Source organism: Crocodylus porosus, unplaced genomic scaffold (genome assembly GCF_001723895.1).
Source record: "Crocodylus porosus isolate Cpor-Errol unplaced genomic scaffold, CroPor_comp1, whole genome shotgun sequence".
Classification (NCBI taxonomy): domain Eukaryota; kingdom Metazoa; phylum Chordata; order Crocodylia; family Crocodylidae; genus Crocodylus; species Crocodylus porosus.
Genome location: NW_017728928.1, coordinates 12,642,269 through 12,662,820, shown reverse-complemented (window position 1 = coordinate 12,662,820; position 20,552 = coordinate 12,642,269). Strand labels below are relative to the sequence as shown.

General features: G+C 47.3%; 1 protein-coding gene across 1 annotated transcript in view; it reads left to right on the top strand.

Moving 5' to 3' along the window:
- The window catches only part of LOC109315220 (tripartite motif-containing protein 65-like), a 28,387-nt gene extending 14,481 nt beyond the window's left edge, over nucleotides 1–13,906 (top strand). Inside the window, exons 7-12 of the mRNA XM_019542817.1 lie at nucleotides 2–139; nucleotides 5,941–6,036; nucleotides 7,292–7,522; nucleotides 8,868–9,063; nucleotides 10,027–10,101; nucleotides 11,919–13,906. Coding sequence (XP_019398362.1) covers nucleotides 2–139; nucleotides 5,941–6,036; nucleotides 7,292–7,522; nucleotides 8,868–9,063; nucleotides 10,027–10,101; nucleotides 11,919–12,544 — 1,362 coding nt within the window. The 3' untranslated portion in view covers nucleotides 12,545–13,906. The remainder of the gene's footprint in view (nucleotide 1; nucleotides 140–5,940; nucleotides 6,037–7,291; nucleotides 7,523–8,867; nucleotides 9,064–10,026; nucleotides 10,102–11,918) is intronic.
- Nucleotides 13,907–20,552: the final 6,646 nt, after the last annotated feature.

Below are 20,552 nucleotides of genomic sequence, written 5' to 3'. Positions count from 1 at the left end.
GCGGCTGTGCCGCCGCCACCTGCGGCCCCTCGACGCCTACTGCCGCGCCTGCCCCGCCGCCGTGTGCCCGCTCTGCCGCGCCCAGGACCACCGCGCCCACGACGTCGTGCCCCTCGAGCAGGAGCGCGACCTCCAGGAGGTAGCGGGCAGCCAGGGGCCTGCAGGGCCGGGGTCTGGGCACGCTGGCAGCCCTGGCGTCTGGAGGGGGAGGTCGAACTGCACCTGGAGATCAGGAGCGAGGGATGCTGGCATGGGGCGCCCTGGGCTGGGGAAGCAGGTGCTGGGAGCCTGGATTCAGAGGGACAGGGCAGGCTGAGCACAGAGATCCAGGGCCCAGGGTCATCGGTGTGGGATCTCTAGGCTTGGGGGACCACCAGAGCTGTGGGGAACCAGGGGCAGGGCGCTGGGAACTGGAATCCAGGGATCTGGAGGGCCGGGTCGAGCTGGGATCTGGAGATATCAGCAGAGCTGGCCTGGGAGCCAGGATTCAGGGGATCTGGAGGGAGCCCTGAGTAGGGGAGGTAGGGAGCTGGGAGCCGGGAGCCAGAAGGACAGGTCAAGCTGCTTGTGGAGATCCAGGGGCATGGGCAGGGCTGGCGTGGGGAGCTCAGAGCTGGGGCTGGGAGCCAGGGAATCTGCAGAGCTGATGTGGGAAGCTCGGGGCTGGGGAAGCAGGGTGCTGAGAGCCAAGATCTCAGGTGTCAGTAGAGTTGGCATGGGGAGCCCTGGGCCGAGGGGAGCTAGGAGCCCGGATCTGGGGTATCAGCGGAGCTGGCTTGGGGAGCCCAGGGCAGGGCAGGACTTGCAAGCTGAGATCAGAGGACTGGGTTGTGGTGCGGGTGGAGAACAGTCCCAAGCTGGAATCGCAGAGGGGCTGCCGGAGGACTGCAGGGCAGTGGCAGAGCCGCGTGTTCAGAACAACCTTGGGGGCAGGGCTGAGTGGCGTCTCAGAGGTGTAGGTGGGGAATAACCCCAGGATGGAAGGGCAGAGGGGCTGTGGGTTAGCACTGAGGAGCACGGGCAAGGTCATATGTAGGTGAGCTGCAGCTGTGGGGAGCGGCTGAAATGCATTTGCAAAGCTGCGTGTCCTGACGTCCCACACTGGGGCTCAGTTCTGGATTTGAGGGGAAGGGATGCTGCGGGTAGGGATTGAGGGGCATTCACAGAACAGCCTTTAGGTGATTCCAGCACTGAAACAGCATCTGGGATCAGACAGCGGGTCGGGAAGGAGGCGGCAGAAGAGCTGGGAGGTGGCAAGATCCTAATATCAGTGACGCTGGTGGAGCAGCCTTGAAGAAGTCTGCAGGAAGCCGAAGGGCTGAAATAGCCACCGAGTTTAAAAAAAGGCCGGGGGTTGGTTGACTCATTCAGTTTAGGATCAAAGTCTGGCCCCTCGTGCCTTCATGGAATTAAAGTACCCAGCCCTGGTAACCCGCAGTGTTACACCGTAGGCAGTTCAGCATGTAGGTGAGACTCTTTCAACAGACAAGGGAGGACTTTGCCTTCAGGGGGAAAAAGTGTGTCTAAATCCCAGAACAAGCTGTGCTTGTTAACTTGAAAACAGGGCTCTGTCCTGCACAGTCTTTTGGCTCCACACCCAGCGAGGGGAAAAGGCCACATGCCAAAATTCAGGGGCAGAGAAGTTTTAAATTAAGAATAACAACCATTTCACCCAGCTACTGCCCTTGATTCCTCCGGAGCTGCCAGACACTTACACGTGCAAGAGATGTGGCGTGGAGGCTTGGGGAGGAGGCAAAGATAAAAGTCTAGGGAGATCCCTGTTCCTTCTGGAGATCCCAAGCCAGATCCATCCCTGGCATCACTCCCGTGCCTTGGCTGGGAGGAATTTTGTCCCTGCACGGCTCTTTCCCAGGTCCTTTATTTCCTTTGGCTCCGCTACTGGATTCCGCCCCTTGCTCTGTTGCGCTTTTGTGTTCTGTCAGCCGGGGCTTTTTCCGTCACTCCCATTCCCAGATGCGGCTGAGTCATCTTCCAAATTTTCACTCAAGCTGGGCCTGAGCTCTCAGTCTCAGTCTGGCTTCTTGGCAGCGGTGGGGAGAGTCCCTGATGTCAGAGAGAGGTAGCTGGCTGTGTTAGCCTGCAGTCAGCCAGAAGAGAGAGCGGGGGCCACCTTAGAGACGTGCATAAGCCTTTGTCGGTGGCAGCCTACTTTGTCAGATGCATTTGCAGTCCGTTCATAGCACCTGATGCAGCTTGTGACCAAGTTAGTCTCTAGATGCTGCCCTGTCTGATGTTGGAGAGGAAGGGCAGAATTGAACCGGGGGCTGGGCAGGTGCCCTCTGTTGGCTAGAATCAAAAGTGTCCGGCAAAGATCTTTTATTGCTAATGCTTAATGGAGAGTCTCCCGCAAAAGTGTGAATTTTGTTTCCGCTGTTGTCCTGGACACCAGGGGAAGAGAATTGACTTTTGCAACAGTCGTTAGGGTGGCAGAGATTTGGTTTAGTATAGTAGGGAGGCCTTAATTGGAATTATTCATTGTATTGCAGTAACATGTAGCAAGCGTTCTCATGGACCAGCTCCCTGTTGTCCTAAGCTCCGTGCAGTCTCAGAGTAAGTGTAGCCCCAGCCCCAAGGAGCCTACAATTCAAGTCTAACTCCTATTTCAGCGGGTTCTTCAGCCACTGTCCTATTATGGAGAAGTCTTTCTGCCTTGATTATCCATGGCTGAGTGCTTCCAGCATGATTTGCACTGGTAGGCAGTTGATAAAGTCCAGACATAATTCACTAGCTTACATAATGGAAGTAGCTTTCTGTTACTGAACTTGAGGACAATATATGAGCAGCTTTTAGTTCAAAGAGCCAGGAGCTGGCAGATGGATCATAACTAGGCTCTGCCTTGTTACCCAGTGTTGAGGTATAGGTAGGTTTTTTCGAGCCAGTGGCTTTCATTCTTCTCATGGGGGTTGCTCCTTAGGGGGTCCTGCATTGCCCAAGTATCCCCCTCTCTTTCATGCATCAGCACATTCATTTCCCTTTTGTTCCAATCAGGACCCTTTATGTTGTATCCAGTTATTTTCTGACCATGTTTACTGCTTAAACAGCATCTAGAAGCAGCTTGACAGTTCCTCATTTTGGAAACTATCCATTTCTGTACAACTTCAGTGAGATTCTCTTCCTTATTATAACTTTTGCAAGTGAACTAGGATCATGGAGAAGTAGGGCTGGAAGGGACTTCCAGAGCCCATCTAGTCTAGCCCGCTACCAGAAGCTAAGATCACCTGTATCCAATCCATGCCATACCAATCCCACGTCCAGCCTATTAGTAAAACTGCATTCCCTTGCAGTAGCAAAGGGCTTTGCAAAAGAACAGCAGCTGTTTCATGCAAGCCTAGATCTTAGTGCCTGCTCTGAATGCCAAGTATCTATGAGAATCCCATTCAGCTTAGCATAACCACCACCTTAATGGTACATGTTCTCATGTGTTTTCCCTATGCAAGTCTAATTTATAAGTAACCACATAGCACACTTCAGAACACAGTTTAGTTTACATGAGACTTAATTGCTTGTTACCCAACAGCAGTGGAAAGAACATTAAAAAAAGGAGAGTCCAAGAAGCTGTCAGTTGTAGCCAGACTATACACTTCCCACGGGACCTAGCATGTGTAGGCAGGCTGCTTGGAGTTGCTGTCTACTGGATGCTGTTGGCCCTTGGATGCTAATGTAGTTACTCACTGTGAATGGCCTTAGAGCATGGGATAGGAGGCCTGATATTGCCAAGGTGTGGCTTTTGCCTCTGCCCAGAGCTCCAGAGGGTTAGTCAGAGACAGCGCCGTGCACTGGAGGATGGGGGCAGTGGCAGGGCCAGCTCATGGACATAGAAGTGGCAGCCAGCAGCTGAGATGTCCTTAAACAGTCTGGAGCATTGTCACGTTCATGTTGGCCACCCTTCCTTTCCCTCTGAAAGGGTTCTGCAGCCTCCTCAGATAAGATCCCTCCCAAGTTCTGATTTCCTTGCTTTCTCGGCTGCTGGCACACACAACGCTGTTGATGTGGTCTGGTTGGCGGCTGGCTTTTTCCTTGAAGTGCTCATTCTGTGCTGCTTTCGATATGTTCAGTGGTTATGCAAACCCTCAAAAGACTGTTCACATGGAGCTGAGGTTGCAGTTACATGGCAGAAACCCAGGCTGCTTCCACCTCTCCAGCAAGGCAGAGCATCCTTCTCTAAGCTTCAGCCCTCTGATTGCAGGGAACATAGAGTTAACTTCCTCTCTGCCATTCATTTAATGGAGCATCACCCTGACAACATGATGCACAGAGCTAACATTAGAATGGCAGGAAGTGCAGAAAGAGGATGGTGCTTCTGATGTGGCACATTCACATGCTCAGATGCATGTGTTTTGCAATGAAGATAATGCTATTTTAAGGAGCAACAAGAGGCTTTATGCTACGATGGTTGGGAGCGATCAAGAATGACGTGTGGCTGCAACACTTGTTCTGTATTTAACAGAAGTCTTGCATTTGATTTCCAGATGTTGTTTAAATGGAAGGTTGTTAAGGGTGTAGGGGTTGGGTGCAAGTGAGATGGGGGCAGTAGGACTCTTGATAGCTGGAAGCTGAATGACAACCCTCCGTGGCAGGTCTTAGCAAGCCTGTCTGATCCAGAAGCCAGGGCAACACTTTCAGTCTTTCTTCTGTCCCTTCTACAGTTTCTCCTGTCCCTTGACCGTCTTTCCTTCAGATCCCACCATATATCCCTTCTTACCCATGGTGGGGCACTGATACCAAGTCCTAGAGGAGGAGGACATGGGTAATGTAGGTGAGGTGCAATAAGAGATGTCTGTAAAAGAGTTACCTGTGCCTTTCCATCTGTTGTTTTTTGCCTCCTGTCTACTCTGCTGCTGCTTCTAGTCTGACAGGAGAAGGAGGTGCATGTTGGGTGTGGTTGGCACAGAGCTAATTGTATTGCTCATGCTTAATGGAGAGTCTCCCACAAGAGTGTGAATTTTGTTCCTGCTGTTGTCCTGGACACCAGAGGGAGAGAACTGGCTTTTGTAACAGTTGTTAGGGTGGCAGGGATTTGGTTTGCTACAGTAGGGAGGCCTTAATTGGAATTATTGGTTGTATTGCGGCAACATCATGCTACCCTGCCCACTCCAGCAGTCTCCACCCAGTTGTTGCCACTTCCAAAGCCATCCTGTTTCACCTCCTCTATAAGTGTCCCTCTCCTCCCTACTCCCTCGTGATGGGCCTGGGAGGTCATCTCTCTTGGCCAGTGAACACAGGAGTGCAATGGAACATGCCTGGTGTTTTCCAAGCAGTGAGTCAGTGCTTGTTCAGAGTCCTTCTTGGCAGTGAAAATACCCTCACTGGCTATTGAGCAGTGACTAGGAGTAGGCATAAGGTGTGAACAGTGCAGCTGGTTACCTGTTAGCCTATAAAAAGGCTCCTTCCAATCAGGCAAACCCCTTGGTATGCCAGGCTTGGACTGCCACGCCACAGTGTTAGTTCCCACACATCTTTGCAAATGTGAAGCCCAGATAGCTTCCTTGTGTCCCAGGAGAGCCCCAGTCCCGTAGACGGGCTCTAGCACAGGCTGAAGCAAGTCCACAGGTGTCTGCAGCATAGCTGCTCTTTGAGTTAGGAGTGAGCAAGAAAGGGCGAAGCTCCTGCAGGATTTGGGGAGGCCATTGCTTCAGAATCCTCCCACTCAATTTGTCTGAAACTTTGTAGGAAACTTCTCCCTTAGCCTCAGAGGCATCCTCCTGATTTTTCAGCCTGGTAGATTTTGATTTATAGAATTTAGAGGGAGGGTGAGGAACAAGGGTTAAAATGAAAACAGAGTTGTATGCTGAAATCTGGAGGATGCCTGTGGATCCCTGCAGACGATCTCTCTTGGAAGGCATGGGTCCCAAACATGCTTTCAGGTGTGACAGCTAATGGACCTGTCAGTAGTTCTGTTTTCCTCCTTTCTCTTGAAAGGCCCAGCGACCAAAAATCCTGAGCGATGTAGAGAATCAGCTGGATGAGCTGGGAGTCGTCATTGCACAGACTAGGAAGACTGTGGAACTCATCAAGGTAAGAGGACCTTGGCTCAGGGGTAAAGCTGAGCTTGGAAGGTTGGCTGCTGTCCACCTCCCCTCTGAATTCATCCTACAAGCACCCTCTGCTATTGGAAATAGGCAGGTCAGAGGTTGTCTTCAGGACACAGCACTACTCCTTGGTACCAGAGGTAGTTTTTTCATGAGTATTAGGGCTGGAAGGGACCTCATGAAATCACTGAGTCCAGCCCACTGCCCAAGGGGCAGGAGGTCAGCAGGGGTCAGATCACTGCAGCTAAGCATTTCTTAAAGGCATCCAGAGCAGGTGCTTGCACCACTTCTGAGTGGAGTCTATTCCAGACTCTGGAGACTTGGACAGTAAAGAAGTTTTTACTTATGTCCAGATCAAAAGAGCTCAAGTGCTTTGGAACTGTGGTGATGATCACCCTAAACATGTGACGCCCCAATATCCATCTGATAGTGAGCGGCCTAACATGATGCATGGTCTCCAATCCTGGACAGTGCTCGTATAGGAGTGGAGAAAAGCCACTCTGCAAATGAAGGCACCAGTCTTTAGTTGATGCAAAGATGTCCCTCCCAGGAGGTTTACTGTTAGAGGTGGTTCCCAGAGCAGTGCTGTTCACAATTCCAGCCCTACACGCCCAAGTTATTTGCGGGGCAGTCACTCTAGGATCAAGTTGTCTTTTATCCATTCCTCTTTACTATTTCCAAGTTTCCTGAAGTCTGGGGTACTGAGCTGTTAGGGAAGACACTGGACCGCCCTACATAGATTTTAGCATCCTCTGTATCTATATGTGTGACAGCAAACCCAACTAGCGGAGAAAATACTGATGTGCCATTTCCAAGTGGGAGGGACCAGGGAAGTGAGGGATAAGGTGATTAAAATGACAGATGCAACAATATTCTGTGATTCACAAAGGAGCAGGGTGGGGTCCATTGGGTTCAGTTCTTGCCTCTGCTGTTGACTCACTGGCTGGCCTTGAGTGAGAACCTTTACCTCTGTATGGCCCCATTTCCCCATTGGTAACGTAAGAGGTATTGTGTAGCTCAAACCTTGCCCCTGCTGATTGAGGTGTGTTTTGGACACCCCTGAAGCTAAGCCACTGTAGCATGTTGCACTTCAGCAAGTGGTGGCTTGTAATGGTACAGACAAGAACTTGGTGAACTGGGCTGCTTGTAATGTGGATGGAGATCCCTAGATGAAATGGAAATGGACACCTAGAAAAGGAAAAGGCTGTCTATAAACACATTGCAAATCCCATTCTTCCCAGAGCACTGCCTTGAAGGAGAAGGACATAGTTAGCAAGCTCTTTGCTGTGGCAACCAAAGCTCTGGAGACCTTCCAGAAAGAGGTGGCTAGCTTCATTGAGGATGACGAGCAATCCATGTTGGCTGAGGCTGAAGAGTACCTCCGACAGAAGGAGGAGAGACGTGCCAAGCTAGCCCAATGCAAGCAGAACCTGGAGCAAGTTTCCAGCACGGATGCCCTTTGCTTCTTACAGGTGAGTTGGAACCACGCTAGGAGAGGGGCAAGGGAAAAGGAAGAATTAAACATCTCCATGACCTGGGGACCTAATTGCCTCACTCCAACTCGATTCACATAGACATTGAACAACACTTTAAAGCGCTCCCCCCAGGCTTAACACAGCTGTCGGTTAATCTATTATTCAACTAGAGCAGGGGTGGCCAACTTGTAACATTGGGATCCTCTGTGTGTGGCACGTAGCAGATTGAAGAGGGGACAAGCAGCATGGTGACATAGGGCAGGAGCAGAAAGCAGAACAGCAGACAAGGCAGGGAGCACAGGTAAGAGAGCAGAAGGCAAAGCAGTGGATTGGGTAGGGGAAGGGAATTTGAGTGGCATTCAGGAAAGGTATGGGACTTAATTTCTGGCATGCCTGCCTCCCACTGAATTAGTGTCCAGTGCAAAGCTTCTGAAGTCAATGGGAAGTTTCCCACGGACTCCTCCAGCGGGCTTTGGATTGGGCCTCCAGAGAGTAACTTTCTGTAGAACGGAGGGGAAGGGTTGTGGGAGTGGATGAAGTGGACAGTATTGAGGGCTGGTGTGGCTGGAGCAGAAAAGGACTGGGTGGCTGGTGTCCCTGGGGATGTCTTTATCCAGTGCTCTGATGTAATAGGATACAATGCTGAAGAGCAAAGGACCAGGAGCTGGCCAAGGGCAGAATAGGCTAGTGATCTCTAGTGGGAGTGACACTGCAGGCATAAAAGGGATTTGGTTCTGCTGTATGGCAATGGGGACATTCATCAGGTCTGAGGTGAACAGAAATAGGAAGCAGAGAGGACAAGTGCTGGAGCTTGTGGGAAGAGGTGGCATGCAAAAGCGCAGGCCTGTTTTGTGTTGCATTTTTTTGGACCTGACTGGCTCTCAGCAGGCCTGGGATCAGGCTTTTCCAGTTGCCTCAAATTAGGAAGCTTGACCCCATTTTATAGGTCATGCATGAACCGAGTCACCTCTTGCCATTGTCCGAATGCTGAAGGGCAGCTGTTGTGAGCACATGCCATTCGTTAGTCTAACCACGGTGCGGCTCTTGGCTTGGGAGTAGCCTTTGCAGAGGGGCCTGTTTCCAGCTCTGGAACCGAGAGCGGGGACCTCTGTGGGAAAAGATCCTGTTCCGTATGATTCTCTTGCTCCAGAGATGCCGTTGATTTAAGACAAGGTGCCAGGAACACGTGGCCAGAAAAGCAGTCTCCTCCCTGTTGCATGCATATCTGCATGCCAGGTCCTGGAGCGGCCCACTGCCTAGCGTTTTGGGGAGGGTGTGGTTGTGGAACAACGCGCAGCCCAGGGTTGTTGAAATCTTTCGAAATCCTGTCTTTTTGACTCAGGAGTTCCAGGCGTTAAAAATAGCAGCCGAAGAAAATAATTCCCCAGGTCCAAGCTTCCAGAAGGAGCTGAGTTTCACTAAGTCCAGCCAGGTTGTGTGCGCTGTGAAGGAGCTGCTTGTGACGGCCTGCAAGAGCCAGTGGGACCAGCTGCTGGGGAAGGGGGCTGACGGGGCTGGCTTCCACGACATGCAAGAAGGTTTGTACTGCCCCAGCACATGCTAGCTCCCCTGAGCTCCAAGCCGCCCCCAGCATGTACAGGAAACACAGAAGCGCTGTGGACTCAGGATCAAGGTTTTATAAATAGCAAATGCATGCAGGAAACCAGGGTACCCAAGGGGATGGCCGTGGGGGATCTCTGGCCCCCTCCCTAGCAGCCTTGGAAGGCATACAGCGTGGTTACTGTCCAAATGCATAATAATAGCTCTGCCTTGGCTGTCTGGTCTCGCACCTCGCTTTCATGGGCTTTATGAGTTTTCCGCGACGACTAGATAATCAAAAGGCAACAAACAGACATATTGCTAGGCGGGGCCCTGCGGTGGAGACAGCGCATCCAAGGCGGCCTCCTATGAAAGGGGACTTGTCTTTCGTGAACACAGACAAACCTCTTCACACAGGCGAGCTTTGTTCTCTGCGCTCTCCAGCCTGAGGGGGTTAAAAGGTTGAAGCTACTTGAGGCTCAGGCTGTTTTCCGGTGGTGGTTAAAAGCCCTGCTGTTCCTGTAGACCTGTCAGAGTCCCTGTGTATGGCTGCTGGTCGCTGTTGAGGCCAAGCCGACAGGCGCTGCTGGGCTTACTCAGCTCTAACCACCTCACCGTAGCATCATTACATGGCTTTCGGGACAGGGTTGGTTTGTTCGTCCTGAGCCTCCCTGTCTGCTCAGTCTGAAGGGGCTCCCCTTATGCATATTGTAGTGTCTTGCAGGCATTTTTCCCCTTCTCTGCTTTATACGTTAAAAACATACCAGACCGCAGGCAGGCATGGGGAATGCGCCCCGAACCTGAAGCAGGTCTCCCTGTGGGGTACACTTGAATATTGCACCTCACCTGGAAAGCCATCTAACCGCAGTAGCAAAAGCAGCATCAGTTCCTGATGGCTTGTCCGTTCCGTTGCCTTTGCTGTATATGTAACCTTCTGAAGTCTTTTTCTCTTCTCCTTGCAGTAATTGCTGAGCCCCCACTCCCAGATAAACCGAGCAATCCAGCCTGTTCAGAAACACGAGACTATTTCCTGAAATGTAAGACATTGACTTTTGCTTTGGCTTTTGTTGCTAAGGCCAGTGCTATGTTTTCCTTGTGTGCTGAAAGCCAGACAGCACGTAAACTTCCTGTTCTCACAACTGCTAATATCTGGAGCTGTTTGGTTGTGATAAATAATGTGTAGCTAAAGTTTGCTTTCTAACGAACGCCTGCAAAAACAGACTTATCTGTGGTGCTCCCAAAACAACCCTGAGAAAGCTGGTCAAGAATCTGTTGCTTGCAAAATATTTTCCACTTTATTCCCATTATTGTTTCATTTGATTCTCTCTTTAACTGGATTAGAACCCCTGCCACTATTTTATTTGTAGTCAGAAAAAGTGTAAGTCCATGTTTTGCTGTGATCTGTTTTTGTTCGCTTTCAGCAGATGAATGATTTGCTTGTTGACTAGACTGAGTGGCTAAAGAAAATTCTGAATAAGACAGACATGAAAAAGAGTCCAGGGAAAGGCCATGTTAACTAAAGAGGTTGAAAAGTTGCCCTATTCAGAGCTTGTTACTGACACTCAGAGTATTGTGTTGTGCTGGGTGAGCTGCCATAGAAAGACTGGTTGCATAGGTAAGAGTGCGAGGAAAGACTCGATTGAAACAAGAGGACTGATTCTATTCAGACAGGGTGTGAGAGCCCTAACTTGCAGGTGTGGGAGGGGAGTGAAGCATCTGTTGTATGGAGCTACAGCTCTACTACATGTACATGTTGATGTCCTTTTTCTTCCCCTGACTCCATCCTCTACTTCTCACCCCTTTGAGCAGACCTGACCTTACAAATCCAAGGGTGAGCTTGTAGCATTAAGGCCTTCCAAGTCACACTGTGCAGAAGAAGGTGATCCTTTGCAAAAATAGGCTGAGCCCACTCCACTGGGAATGCAAAGACACTCCCATCCCCTTTTCTTTGACACTTTCCCATTTGTTTAGCAACCTCTTGCTTCAGAGATTTGTGTTATTCCTGGAGGGTGGGGGAGGCAGATATACTATAATCCATATTCCACTTGAGCTCCTGTTTTGTGAATGTCCATCGACCAGGTCCCCTGCTCCAACCTTTATCTCGCATTCCTGCTGCTCCAGGCACTAGTGGTCTGAGGCATGGTATCTGTAGGTCACCAGCTCCTGCCAGCAGTAAGGATATGTTAATCCCTTTGAAGTCAACTGCCACACACGGCTCTTAGTCAGATTCTCATTCTCAGGGGTTTAGTATCAGTTTGAGGGGGTATGTAGTAGGGTTGGTGTTAGGCTTTTTTGTTGGCTTTTTTGGTAGCATTTAAAAGCTTTGCATGGTTCCATGCATATGTTAAGTTGAGAAGTCACCTCCACTCTGTGCTAGCCAGAAAGCAGCCCTCTTTAGTACTCCCCTGCAATAATCATTCTGCCATTCTGTGGCTGATCTGTTTAATACATTGCCAGGTCAGGCATTGTATGTTGGATGCAATCAGCACAATTACTTTTTGTTTCTCTGTCCAGAGTTAAATTCCTGGGGTGGGGGAGGCAGGAAGTTCTCAGAGCAGGGCTCTGCTCTGGAATTCCCCTCTTGTGGTCTTTCTAAGCCCAGATGCAACATGCAGTGGTCAGGCTGTCTCTTGGGCCAGTGGCTGAATGGAGATTATTTGTCCTGGGGTCAAGGGATGGAAATGATTGTGTGGGGAGGAATCATTTTATAATAGGAATAGGCTTCGATGTTCTGATGATGGGAAAGAACCAGAGAGCACTAGCAAGAAAATAGAAGTGTTAGCACTGCAACTCATCACTTGGGAATCAAGGAAGGATCCCACTCTGATTCTCTCCCTTCTCCCCTTCTACCCAGTTGCCTTCATCATTGATTTGGACAGTGACACTGCAGACAAGTTCATCCAGCTCTTTGGAACCAAAGGGGCCAAACGCGTGCTCAATCCCATTGCCTACCCTGAGAGCTCAACCAGATTCATCAACTGCGAGCAGGTGCTGGGCGAAAACGTGATGAACCGGGGCAACTACTACTGGGAGGTGGAAATCATCGATGGCTGGGTGAGCATCGGGGTCATTACCGATGACTTCAACTCGCGGGAGTCCTATGACAGAGGTCGCCTCGGCAGGAATGAGAAGTCCTGCTGCCTACAGTGGAACGGACAGAACTACGTGGCCTGGTTCGGTGGCTTCGAATCTGTCATCCAGCAGCCATTCTTCCACACCATCGGGGTGTACCTAGAATACTCCGAGAAGGCCCTGACATTCTTCGGGGTCAAGGATTCCAAGATGACGTGTCTCCAGCAGCTCAAGGTCTCCCGCTTTAAGAAGGGCATGTTTGACCCGTTCCAAAACAAGATCAATCACCAGTTCCCATCCCTGTTCGCATATAACCTCAAACCAGCCTTTTTCCTTGAAAGCGTAGATGCCCACCTGCAGCTTGGGCCGCTGAAGAGGGACTGTGTGTCGGTGCTAAAGCGGAGGTAACTTGCAGGGTGTTTGGCACAGAGGAGACCCAAAATGCATCTTTCTTGTGATAGTTTGCTGTAGCTGTCATTTGCACTTGATAGCCTTCTCTAGCTGTGATGACTCCGCCTTTCCAGCCTGTGCTTTTGGTCACCCAGGGAATTAAGGAATAGAAGAAGCTTCCTGGTAGGTAGAAGCCCTGGGCTGGAACTCAGAGGAACCTGGGTTTTATTCTTGGTGCAGTCATCTGGCCTGCATGGTGACCCTAGGCAAGTCATAGCACTTCTCTGTGCCTTAGGTTTCCCACCTGTAAAATGAGGGCCAGGATTCAAAGTTCCTCAGTAAAGCGCTGCTCATGAAATGTACCAGTACAAGCTAAATATTGTGTGTGGGGTGGGGGGGAAGGTGTAAACTGGGCATTTTTTTAAGATGGGGCATCTTACCAGCTCCTCATGTGTGGCCTGGAGGAGATAATCTTACTGACCACTTGTACCATTGTTACTCTGCATTGTGCCTTATTAAGCACGATCAGGGAGGATGATTCAAAATGGACTTTCTGGAGGAAAGCTGCCTAGATGGCACAGTGTTATACAAACACAGTACTTTATACAGCAGCACTATAATCTTCCCCAACACTGTTACCACTGTGCCTCACTCAGCCTTATCACAGAAGGCCCACGTCTGAGCATAAGAGCAAGCAAACAAATGTGATCTCATGACACATGGCAGGAAGCCCCCATTCCTACACTGATGAGGTCACATCTAGAGGGCTCCATTGTGTCCAAGCCAGCAAGATAAAATATCATCTCCTAGTGAGAAGATGCTGCTGGTACCCTTGGCTGGAGATACTAAGATACGTAGAAGTGGTTTTGCCATTTCACTTTTAATAGCTACATTATTAGGTGACCCTAGAAACGATTTATTTAGCCGATTGAAACATTTAAACTCATCTCTGCAGGATCTTTATTACATTTTTATGTTACAACTCTTCTTTGTGTGGAACTTCAGCACATTAAAATCCCAAGCTCCTAAAAGAAACCAATTGTACCTTAATTACAGTTGTACTCCCTGAGGTAGTTTATACAGGGTTAATAAACAAGTAATCATAGAATCAGAGGATAGGAAGGGATCTCAGAGGTCACTTAGTACAGTATCCTGCACAGCTGCTTATCCCTAAATTAACTGTCAATGTGTATCCAAAAATGTTAGTATGTCACATGGTTTCCGGTACGTCAGGAGGTGTTAAGGCTGTCAGCCATGGCAAAATGGAACCCATTGACCTGTTTGCCTCTCACAACCTATGATATTCCCATTGTACTCGGCCTTGGTGAGGCTGCAGCTGGAGTACCGTGTCCAGTTTTGGGCTCCATAATTCAAAAAGGATGTGGAGAACCTTGAGAGAGTTCAGAGAAGAGCCACGTGCATGATCAGAGGTCAGGAAAACAGACCTTATGATGAGAGGCTGAGAGCCATGGGACTCTTCAGCCTGGAAAAGTGCAGGCTCACGGGTGATCTGGTGGCCACCTACAAGTTTATCAGGGATGCTCACCAGGGTTTGGGAGAACGCCTGTTCACCAGAGCGCCCCAAAGGGTGACAAGGTCGAATGGTCACAAACTCCTCCATGACCATTTCAGGCTGGACATAAGGAAGAATTTCTTTACTGTCTGAGCCCCCAAGGCCTGGAACTGCCTGACGCCAGAGGTGGTTCAAGCACCTACTCTGAACGCCTTCAAGAGACATTTGGATGTTTATCTTGCTGGGATCTTATGACCCTGCTGACTTCCCTGCCCCAGGGCGGGGGCTGGACTCGATGATCTTCCGAGGTCCCTTCCAGCCCTACTGTCTGTGAATCTATGACAGTTAATTAGCCCTTTATTAATATTTTTTTCACCAATATATCTTGAATAGAAATTGTGAATAAATATCCTTTCTGGAAATGGTGGAAAGGGAAGTAGAATTTTCAGGATATTAGACAAGATTTCCTAAGACACTTTTCTCACACCTTCCCTATGAACACAATGGATGCAATGCATTACTGCCTGTTACATCAACGTACTGTAGTAATTCCATCTCCTCCCTGTCTCTATTACATACATTTCTGTAAGTTTATTTTTTCTAGTACTAGTTTATTACCTACCTCTTACAGCTTTCTGCGTACTATATTGTGTACTGTATACAAAGAGAAAAAATACATAGGGTCAAAATCAACCGTGGTGCAAGTGAGTCAAATTTTACCCACTTACAATGGGGATTATACATGTCTCATATATTCTCAAGATAGGTTACCTGGAATTAGGATGGTAAATATGTTGCAATACAGGTTTTCCCCGCCAACCACGGTTTTGAGTATCCACGCTTAATATTCTATATACCATTTTGTTGGCTACCACAGTATACAGTTTTGAGTAACCACGGTTTTCCGTGGCTGCACAACAGCATGCCATCTGTCATTTTTCGCTTAAGCCTTTTGTCTTGCCAACCATGGGAACTTTCAGGAACTTACTAACCCCAGTGGTTGGCAAGGGAAACCTGTATATTCAGGGAAAAGCCCTTGAAATACAGTGGTTCTTAACCATTTAAGGCTTAGAATGCATCCTTTCTTAGACTCAAGACAGCCCTCAGAAAATGCCAGCTCTTAGTTTTCACTTGTTTTTTGATTACAGAAAAATATTTGTCTTTTTATGGCAAAGAACTCAGGAAGCCCACAGCAGATCAGAATGTTTTAGTGCTATGGATTCCTATTTGAAATCTCTAGGTTTATATTGTGAATCATGTTTGCACACGTAATAGTGCTAATATTGCATGACATCCTGTGGCATCCTTGAAGAGATCTCAAGGCCATGTACCCCTGGTTGAGAACCACTGACTTAACCCTTAATAGAATTCTGTGATTAAAAGCAGCCCCAAATCAGGATACTCTGTTAAAAAGGCACTTATGCCCCCAAATACTGAAGCATGACAAGCCAACCTGCTGCAAGTAGTCAAAGGTGCACTAAATCTTCTCCAGGTCAGAACTCCTGTACATGGTGGCTCTTGAAATAATATGAGCAATAAAAAAAAGTATTAGGAAATTTTCCAAGTATGTTGGTGAAATGTTGGACCTGTTAAAGTTCATGGAAGTTTTGGCACCGGATTTGACAGAAACAGGATTTCGCTGCTCATGTTTTGAATCTTCCCAGAATAGCTTGTTGGATTTATGTCTAGCTTTTCCTGAAACCTCTGCCTTGGCGTGAGACATCTATGACACATCATGGAAATTGCTTTAGTTTTTATGAAGTTGGAGGCGGTCAGAATTAATAAATTGATGTTCAAGCAAAAAACACTAGAATCAGCCTGAACTATGGAGACGCCATAGTCCGTAATGTAGTGAGAGAAATAAGAAGTTAACCCATCTCTCTGCGTCTCTGCCTAATACTTTCAGTAAGGAGTAGAGGATATTTTCATAATGTCTTCAATGGGTCAGTCTCTCCCTCATCTTGGACTGAATAATAATTCTTCCACATACCGCATTCCCCTCAGCTTCAAATGGAGCCTTGCCTTGTATGAGAACCACAGAGTATGCCCCCTGTCCTATTTCAGATGAAAGGTGTTGATTGAATTTCTTCCGAGGATGAATGTTGGGCAGATGGTGCATTGGACACATGGGCACTCTCTGTATCCCAGTTGTCTGTAGTAAAGTTCTCACTGCCTCTGGTCCTCCTCCAGTATATTCACCAAGTAAAGGTGACCCTGAGTTTTTTGTCTTTCCCCTGTGTACCTGAATACGTGTCTCCCTACCCCATGCTTCAGCAGTGCATGACGTGGCAAACCTTGGAAAGTGACAATGTCTACCAGGTAGCAGATGAGTTAGAGCTGGATTCTCTTCCTGGATATACTGACTTGTTGAATGACCTTCGGTGAGTCTCCGTGCCTCTGTTTCTTCTGTGGTGTTATTAGTACCCAACTCTGAAAAGGGCTTTTGAGCCAACATTAAATTTCATTATAAACAGAGGGTGTTGTTATATTATATTACTCTCCCTGTTGGCAGGGGACAAGACCCTTTCTGAGATTGCAGATCCATTCCCTAAGTTGCCAAACGGGTAATGCAAAGTGCAATGCAGGCCAGGAAGCTAAGGGGCTGGGTCCCCAATTCAGATGAGTTAACCATTGAAATCTTACTGTGGCACTTACACCATCCCTGCCTTTGGCCCTCTATCCCTGACTGCTTGGCTGGAGAGAGACTCCCCAAATCATCCATGCAACCAGTGTCCTTCTTAGCAGTGAGTAACACTGTCTACAGAGCCACAGTAGGGATTTGTGTGCACGGAGACACAGTGGGGCTGTTAGTCTTAACAAAAGGTAATAGAACAAATTAATTCACTTTATTGCATCTATAAAAAATGCTGCTTTTTGAAGAGGAAGGCTGTTCTTTCAGCCCATTTGGAAGTGATATAAATCCTCATGTTTTGGGGCATAAAGCAACCTGTAACTGAGGGGCATTAAGAAGAAATTTCTTGTGGGCAGATCATTAAACATTACTTTCTGAAGCATCTGGTCATCTTCAGAGGCAGGGTACTGAAATGCCTATATTTCCAACCTCTCCCCACCCCCCCCAAAAAAAAAAAAGCTTTGGGTGTAAAACTGGAATAATTTGGAAATTTGCATTGAACCACACCTGGATCTAAGCTCTGCTTTTCTCTGAGCAAAAAAGGGCAAATGCAGCAAGTGACTCTTCAGCTAAATAGCATTGTGCAATTCTGAGCATATTTCTCTTGAGTTATTTTTGCCTTTACATAGTGATCATTTCTTTACTTAGGATTTTCCAAGTATACAATTACTGTGCATAGAGTTTTCCAGTGTGTGAGGAAACTGTAACAGAATAATATAATGATATTAAAGAATGTTAACTGCCATTAAACAATATACAGACACCAGAATGGGCTGTCTCTCCTTATGAATCAAAATGACTGAATTGCTTGATTGCCTTTTCTCGGTGTTTATTTTTCAGTCTTTAATACTTCTGGCTAAGGTAAAGGAGATTTGTCTTCTAAGTATATCTAATGGACTCAAGGAAAATGCCCATCATCCCCATCTATTTGCTTTAGCAACAGAAGAATTGTGAGTGAACATATTAACACTACTACCCACATCCATTCAGGTCTCCAAAAATCACAAATTTGACTTAAAAAAAATCATGAAAATTTCACAAAAATTCTGAGTGCTTTTTTTATTTGCCTTTCTGGTTTTTGAGCCTTTTTAAGCCTTTCCCTGCATCCATCAGGGCTAGAATCTTACTTTTTTTAACATGAAATTTTTGTGTAATTGCATGATTCTAGGAACAAGCTTTTTTAATGTGTGACTAAATTTTCAGTAATATCATGAGTGGGATATCATGAGTGGGCAACACTACAACAGCATTCCTCCAAAAGGAGGTTTCAAATGAAGCCAGATTTTTTAAAGTCAGTGAATATCTGGAGTGGAATAAACTTTGGTAACCTTTTTTTTTTAAGGGGAAGCTGATGGGTTACAAAATGTGGATATTAGACATACAGATTTGCTCTTTGTCACTGGTAACTGTATAGATGATGGCATGGCAGTTGATTTTTAAATCTGGCTGATTTTCCACAATTTATCTAGCTTAGTTTTTGAAGCTTACATAATGCACTAGTTGACTGCACTTTCTGGTTTTCAGATGTTAAGATGCTGTAGTGACGTGGGGTTTTGTGAGTCCTGCAGGAGAAAGCTTAAATTCAATAAACTGTGTTTTAACTAAAGTGAAGACTATTCGGAGAATATTTCTATTACCATTAGCCTTGGCAAAACTTTTATCCAAATTATCAGACAGTCCACCTTTTAAAAATGGTCCACCTTTTAAAAATTATCAGACAGCCCACCTTTTAAACCTTCTGTCTGTCTAGGTATTATACAGCGTTCATCGCCAAACTGTCTGAACACCATCATCATCACCCTGTCCTTAGTTGTCATAAAGGCAAAGAAAATGAATCCTGTTTACAACAGTGGTTCTCAACTGGGGGGGGGGGGGGCCAAGGTGAAGGGGTGTAGGCTTTTGAAGAGGGAAAGGGGGGGAAAGGGGGGGGGGGGGGGGGGGCCAGGAGTAGATTTCAGGGGGTTGACCCACCCCAGCATGGCATGAGGAGCGGCCTTGGCCCTTGTGGGGCTGAAGCAAGTCCTGAGGAGGGGAAGGAGGGGGGTTGCCCTACGCAGCCCCATGGCCTCCATCATGCGGGCGGTGCTGCAGACAGGCAGGTGAGGCTCTGTGCAGGTGAGTGTGGCCCCGGGGCTCCCCACTTGCTGCATTGGACCACGTGGGCAGGGCTGGGGAGCTGGGCAGTTGTGGCACAGGTGGGCCATGGAGATTTTATAGCATGCTGTGTGTGTGTGGGGGGGAGTCTCAAGAAGAGAAAGGTTGAGAACCTCTGGTTTAGAAGATGCCTTGTTCTTCCAGTTTCTTTAGCTTTGTTAGACGCAATGAACAGATGAGGCCTAATCTTGCAAGCCCAGAACTATTAGTAACGTTTCTTTTTGCGTTGAGTTTACTATACTTGCTGTTAGACAAGGACCAGATGTTGAATCACATATTTTATTTGTTTAAATAAAAACTGATGAGGATTATCAGCAAACACACTTGCAGCAGATGGGACCAAATTCCATTTATCCACAGTGCAAACAACTGCTATTTCAACTGTCTCACTCTAGCTTCTCAGTTCTGTCTTGGCCACCCACTATAAATAAAAAATAGCTTTGCCTCCATTTCATGTCAGCCTTTGGCTTCTTGGTAGATCTGACCAATTGTACCAAAATCAGTAGTAGCATTGCAATGTGATACATAAACAGCTCTTGCTTGTAAGGTCTTTTCCTGGGATCATATCCAGGTTAAATGAGTGTTTTTCAGCCACTTCTGTGCCAGCCAGGAAATTTCTTCAGAAAAAAAAATAGATGAGGTGTAAACCACAACAAAATTACATTGTTTCAAAAATAACTTGCAATTCATATAATATCAAAGCACTTTACAAATCTAAACATCCATCCATCAAATGCAGCTGTTCCACCAGCCCCCCAGCAACAACACAAATCATTTTAAGGCAGGAACCATGGAAGAATGCTATGTCTAAATGAAACATTTCTTCCCAATTCAATTCAAAGGGTACTTCACGTAATTTCAAGTACTTTTTTATATATGGTCAGGATCCAATATAATCAGAAGGTAAATAGTAATTCTAAACACACTCAAGATTTCTCCCAGAAACGATGAGAACAAAACTGGATTATCCCCACAGTTACAGTACAGAAAATACAAATCAAAGAGTTTAGAAAAGGGTGGTGGAACTTGAACTGTAGTTACAGCTCATTAAGAGTTCTCTTTTTAATGATATTTTAAGAGCCAAAAATTGTTCCAAATGAAATCCCGTGGAGAGTTCACAGTGTGGGGGACATCTTGTTCAAAAAAATGGTTTGCACTTCACTTCCTCAAGGTTCACTGGTGCAGAAGCTCAGAAAGAAATGTAGAAATTTGCTATTTGTCTATCATCACCCCTCCCTGGAAGTGTCTCCCTGCACCCTCCAATTTCACAGCTCTGCTAACGGTTCTTAACAATCATGCTTGCTTTTCTCCCCAGACTGGATGAATAATGCCTTGCATTCAAAACCTTGTCTAACTTTATCCCAGCCATGCAGTTGATCCAATAAAAGATAACACCTAAAAAAAAAATCCTTTCTTCTCGCAAATGTGGAAAGTGACATTTAAAAATAAATTTGGCTCATACAATTGCATCTGTCCTTCCACTGCTCTCAGTTGTGGCCTGGGAGAGGAACAGAAAACAGAACAAGCCCCGCAAATCTCATCCAATCCAAGTCTCCCTAAGGAGGCCAGCAGTTCTCCACCTTTTTTAGACTCAGAATATGCCAGCTCTTCGCTTCCACTCCTTTTTTGACTACAGGAAAAAAAAAACACCCAACAATTCTCCTGGCACAAAGAACTCCCACAGAGGGTCAGAATGGTTTAGACCAGCGATTCCCAAACTGTGGGTT